The sequence below is a fragment of the Onthophagus taurus genome, chromosome 3 (genome assembly GCF_036711975.1).
Source record: "Onthophagus taurus isolate NC chromosome 3, IU_Otau_3.0, whole genome shotgun sequence".
Taxonomy (NCBI): Eukaryota; Metazoa; Arthropoda; class Insecta; order Coleoptera; family Scarabaeidae; genus Onthophagus; species Onthophagus taurus.
The window spans coordinates 23,601,823-23,607,979 of record NC_091968.1 but is presented as its reverse complement, the minus strand read 5'-3'; the positions used below and the strand labels follow the sequence as shown (position 1 = coordinate 23,607,979).

At 25.2% G+C, this 6,157-nt stretch overlaps 1 protein-coding gene across 1 annotated transcript in view; it reads right to left on the bottom strand.

Annotated features, from left to right (window-relative positions):
- Positions 1–262: 262 nt before the first annotated feature.
- LOC111416187 (sodium potassium chloride cotransporter) overlaps positions 263–6,157 on the bottom strand; it is a 48,360-nt gene continuing 42,465 nt past the window's right edge. The window contains exons 10-15 of the mRNA XM_023048146.2: positions 5,885–6,096; positions 5,579–5,820; positions 1,365–1,612; positions 1,010–1,310; positions 700–957; positions 263–646 (exon numbers count right to left, since the gene is read on the bottom strand). Of these exons, the coding sequence (XP_022903914.1) occupies positions 511–646; positions 700–957; positions 1,010–1,310; positions 1,365–1,612; positions 5,579–5,820; positions 5,885–6,096 (1,397 nt within the window). The 3' untranslated portion in view covers positions 263–510. The remainder of the gene's footprint in view (positions 647–699; positions 958–1,009; positions 1,311–1,364; positions 1,613–5,578; positions 5,821–5,884; positions 6,097–6,157) is intronic.

The window sequence follows — 6,157 nt, the reverse complement described above, 5'->3', positions numbered from 1 at the left end:
CCTTTAGGGCCAGGAAGATGGGACGTATTTCTTGCTTTTGTTCTTCTTGGAGATGGAAACACTTTTTTCCACTTGAAGGTTTTATCTTTTCCTACAAAATAACTGTTTCTTCATCTTTGCTTGATTCAGCGTTAGGATTAACCTCCATGGAGTTAGGTAATCTTCTCTCATCTTCTGATGGAGTGGCTAATCCTAATGAGTGACCTTTTCCATACCTTTGAGGAAAAAAAAAGAACTTCAAGGTTAATAAAGAATATTGAAATAAAATAATTCTTTTTATTCCTTTTTTTGTTATAATATATACATAGAATATACTTTTTATATTTATAAATATAAATATATCACTTAAAAATAAATCAGATTCGATTAAAAAAAAAACATTCTAAAAAAGACTAGAACTTAGAATAATTACAGAAACAATTAATGATCCTATTTTTAAAACGTTAAAAGTATTTTTCTTGTACATTTTAAGAAAATGTTTCGCTTACTTTAAATTGGGTTAATTGGGAATTAGGAATAAAACGTCAATACGGATTGTTGGTTGCCCCTAACGAATAAGTATGGAGGTAAATCTTTTGTGAGGGCTTCCAACCACGCCATGTATAAAGGGGCTGAAACTGTTCCTCTTCTAGGCATTGGTAATGACCTATTTAAACAAAAATTTTATTAACAACATTATTTTTTTTAATAAAAACTTACATAACAACTAAATTTGCATCGCTCGAATTCTCCAATAATAACTCTCTTAATCGTAATTGCCGATTCGTTTTTTCTTGCGCAGCTAAAATTTCAGATTCGGTAACTTTGCAATCGTGCTCTTTGATTTCAGCGGAAGTTTTAAAATTTTCTAATAAATCGTCGAAAAATTTCACAGTGATTTCGCTAGGTTTATCAGAAAGATTAACCATCTTTAAACTCGAATATTCCAAGCGAAATTTCGCCAATAAATTTGCCATACTAAAATTAAAACATTAATTTTTGGTTAATTAATATTATTTTTGCATTTTACTTCTTTTCTTCGACTTCTAATTCGACTTTGCTGTTTGCTAAAGCGAAAACGCGTAATTTGCATTGGGACCAATGTGATCTTGTTGAAATAATGTATGGTAATAACATTGTTAAACCTCCGTCGTCGTATAACCACCAAACATCAATCGTTCCTTTATCTTGTTTTTTCTTAAAAATCGACATTTTATTTAAAACTGAACGGTGAAGCTCTTGACCCGATTGGCTGCGATATAAGATTTTTTCAGCAACCCCATTCTTTTTTTGTTTCATATTTTTGGTTATTGAGTACGTTTTAGACGAGGCTAAAAGAAAGTTTTTGTTAAAATGTTGGATTAAATCGCTATGTTAAGTTTTACTTAAACTGGGTAAAGAAACTATTGTGTTATTAGTTTCTGGGGTTGATGAATCGATGTGGGAGATGTTTAAATTTGAATCGCAATGCATTAATTGCCTTTCATGGGGGACTCTTTCTTGTTTTGTTGTGTTATTTAAAGATGTATCCATTGAATTCGCGCAAGCTTCGTCTTCTTCCATTATTTTGCTGTAATCTAAACCATCCGCTAGTTTTAGTATCACAACGGATAATCGATTATCAAAAGCAGCACTGAAAATAATTGTATGTTATTATATGAGCATTATATGGCTCATTATATTATATGAATGAATTTTTAAATAAAGTTTAAACGTCAAAATGACAGGAATTCAATGTTACCAACTGTAACTAATTTCAGAACAATTTGTCAAAATTAAATGTAAATTTTATGAAACGTTTTTTATTTACGAAAATTAATGCTTAAATCATACGAAAAAATGAATTTGTTTAGGATTTTTTAATGTTAAACTTTTAGAAAGTCCTAAAACAATTAAATTAAATTGACGTTTTTTTAAATTTTGACGTTTCAAATAATTATTAGTTTTTATTAATTAATTTAATTTTAATTATTAGATTTTACGAGTGAATAATGATTATTCACCGCTATTATTCACTCTGTAAAAATGATTATTCTTGAAAAGTAATTTTTTTAAATAAAGTTTAAACGTCAATGTGACACAAATTCAATATCACCAACTGTAACTAACTTCACAACAATTTGTCAAAATTAAATATCAATTTTATGAAATGTAATTGATACAAAAATTAATTAATTTATATGCTTAAATCATAGGAATTTGTTTATTTTTTTTAATGTCAAACCTTCAGAAATTCCTGAACAAATAAAATTAAATTGACGTTTTTTGAAATTTTGACGTTTCAAATAATTATTAGTCTGTCAAGTTGATTACCCATAAATAATGATTAGGACATGAAACTTTTGTTAACAAAACAATACGATTCGTTCTCAGCAGAAAATTTCATACAAAAGTTGTTCTAAATTAAATTCTAAAACAATTTTCTCAATAAAAAATATATAAAAATATACAGGTGTCTCCGAAATGCGTGTACAACGGATGACCACAGATTCCTTTTTTTCTGGCTTAACCACTTATGTAATCAAAATCTTATAAGAGACAAAAACGGTTTAGAACTAAATGGGCTATTCAGAAATTATAATAATGTAATTGTCGCCTGGCCAGAAAAAAGAATATGGGGTAATATCCGGTGAACACATGACTTTTCCATCATTCCTGTGTTTCTAAATTGTATCAAAAACCATAAAAAGACGTTAATTGAACCTAGGAACTCACTTCTGAAAAATGGTTTCAATTGATTTACACGTTTTCGAGATATAAAAAATAAAAGAATTTTTTTTGCTAATTTTGAAGTCCTCTAGCGGCGAAACGAAGCAACTTTGGATATAGATAACTTAACTTAAATCGACCTATTTTGAGTCAAGGAATTTGTGGTCTTCCGTTGTACACGCATTTCGGAGACAACCTGTATATATAAAATTTTTTTTGAGGTTATGTTCTTAATTATTGATTAAATCAAAAATTTTTATTAACAATATTTGTTTAGAATTACTTCAGGAACAGTGTTTGTTAATAAAATTTTTTGCTAACTTGAAATTTTAATTTCCCACTGAATAGTATGCTATCAAAATTAATTATCTCAATAATTATTGTTTTTATTAAAAAATGTTTTAAATAAAATTTGTTTCAATTTCGATTTTGAATCAATTATCTTAATAAAAAAATTTTACATCTCTATTAATTACGCATCTAAGTGTGATTACGTAAAAAAATGGAAAAATTATTATTTTGAGGTTATTTCCTTAATTATTGATTAAATCAAAAAATGTTGTTAACAAAATTTGTTTAGAATTACTTCAGGAACAGTGTTTGTTAACAACATTTTTTGCTAACTTAAAATTTTAATTTCCCTCTGAATAGTATGCTATCAAAATTAATTATGACAATAATTATTGTTTTTATCAAAAAATGTTTTAAATAAAATTTGTTTCAATTTCGATTTTGAATCAATTATCTTAATAAAAAAATTTTACATCTCTATTAATTAAGCATCTAAGTATAATTATGTATAAAAACGGAAAAATTATTATTTTGAGGTTATCTCCTTAATTAATGATTAAATCAAAAAATTTTGTTAACAATATTTGTTAAGAATTGCTTCAGGAACAGTGTTTGTTAAAATAATTTTTTTCTAACTTGAAATTTTAATTTCCCACTGAACAGTATGCTACAAAAATTAATATTTTTCAGGTTATATCCTTATTGTTGATTTAATCAAAAAATGTTGTTAACAAAATTTGTTTAGAATTACTTCAGGAACAGTGTTTGTTAATAACATTTTTTGCTAACTTAAAATTTTAATTTCCCTCTGAATAGTATGCTATCAAAATTAATTATGACAATAATTATTGTTTTTATCAAAAAATGTTTTAAATAAAATTTGTTTCAATTTCGATTTTGAATCAATTATCTTAATAAAAAAATTTTACATCTCTATTAATTAAGCATCTAAGTATAATTATGTATAAAAACGGAAAAATTATTATTTTGAGGTTATCTCCTTAATTAATGATTAAATCAAAAAATGTTGTTAACAATATTTGTTGAGAATTGCTTCAGGAACAGTGTTTGTTAAAACAATTTTTTTCTAACTTGAAATTTTAATTTCCCACTGAACAGTATGCTATAAAAATTAATATTTTTGAGGTTATATCCTTATTGTTGATTTAATCAAAAACATTTTGTTAACAAAATTTGTTTAGAATTACTTCAGGAACAGTGTTTGGTAATAAAATTTTTTGCTAACTTAAAATTTTAATTTCCCTCTGAATAGTATGCTATCAAAATTAATTATCTCAATAATTATTGTTTTTATCAAAAAATGTTTGAAATAAAATTTGTTTCAATTTCGATTTTGAATCAATTATCTTAATAAAAAATTTTTACATCTCTATTAATTAAGCGTCTAAGTGTAATTATGTATAAAAATAGAAAAATTGTTGTTTTGAGGTTATCTCCTTAATTATTGATTAAATCAAAAAATGTTGTTAACAATATTTGTTAAGAATTGCTTCAGGAACAGTGTTCGTTAATACAATTTTTTCTAACTTGAAATTTTAATTTCCCACTGAACAGTGTGCTACAAAAATTAATATTTTTGAGGTTATATCCTTATTGTTGATTTAATCAAAAAATGTTGTTAACAAAATTTGTTTAGAATTACTTCAGGAACAGTGTTTGTTAACAACATTTTTTGCTAACTTAAAATTTTAATTTCCCTCTGAATAGTATGCTATCAAAATTAATTATGTCAATAATTATTGTTTTTATCAAAAAATGTTTTAAATAAAATTTGTTTCAATTTCGATTTTGAATCAATTATCTTAATAAAAAAATTTTACATCTCTATTAATTAAGCATCTAAGTATAATTATGTATAAAAACGGAAAAATTATTATTTTGAGGTTATCTCCTTAATTAATGATTAAATCAAAAAATTTTGTTAACAATATTTGTTAAGAATTGCTTCAGGAACAGTGTTTGTTAAAATAATTTTTTTCTAACTTGAAATTTTAATTTCCCACTGAACAGTATGCTACAAAAATTAATATTTTTCAGGTTATATCCTTATTGTTGATTTAATCAAAAAATGTTGTTAACAAAATTTGTTTAGAATTACTTCAGGAACAGTGTTTGTTAATAACATTTTTTGCTAACTTAAAATTTTTATTTCCCTCTGAATAGTATGCTATCAAAATTAATTATCTCAATAATTATTGTTTTTATGAAAAAATGTTTTAAATAAAATTTGTGTCAATTTCGATTTTGAATTAATTATCTTAATAAAAAATTTTTACATCTCTATTAATTAAGCATCTAAGTGTAATTATGTATAAAAACGAAAAAATTATTATTTTGAGGTTATCTCCTTAATTAATGATTAAATCAAAAAAAAATGTTGACAAAGCTTGTTTAGAATTGTTTCAGGTACAATTTTTGTTAACACAATTTTTTTCTAACTTGAAATTTTAATTTCCCACTGAACAGTATGGTTCTTTTAATCAAGATTTTCGCTTTAATCAATATTCGCTGAGAACGGGTATTATATTATTATTATTATTCACTCTATGTTTAATTTAATTAATAAAAAACAACTTACTGTAAAACATTAAAATAACTCGTTAATTCCTGAGTATTACAACTTTTCCAATCATTTTTATACCCCATCATTAAAACATTAGGGCTTAATCTTCCAATTCCACTACCTTGCAATAAAACTCTCGCCCCCGTTTCAAAATCAACGCCATCCACAACGGTATAAAACGCTTTAATTTTATGGGCGTTCAACCAAGAGTAGGCATTTTTACGACGAGTTGTGCGAACTTTATGCGTTAATTTTTTCTAAAAATTGTTAAAAATAACTGTTATTAAATAACCCATAAAGAAATAAATAAAAAAAAATTACCTCGACGACATCCCCAACGATCAACAAAGAATTATTTTTAGTTATATAATTAGCGAAATCTAAAAGAGCCGGTCGAGATTGCGTTGAACCACATAAAACTAAAATTTGCGGTTCGTAATTTTTAACATGCTCGCCGATGTTAATTAGTCTTAATGCCGTAGTTAGAGCTGTTTTGTATGTTTGCGCTTGAGTTGATGAACCCCAGTTAACGTCTAATTTAAAATTAAAATAATTAATAAATTACTACAAAATTTATTTATATGATAAGTTAAA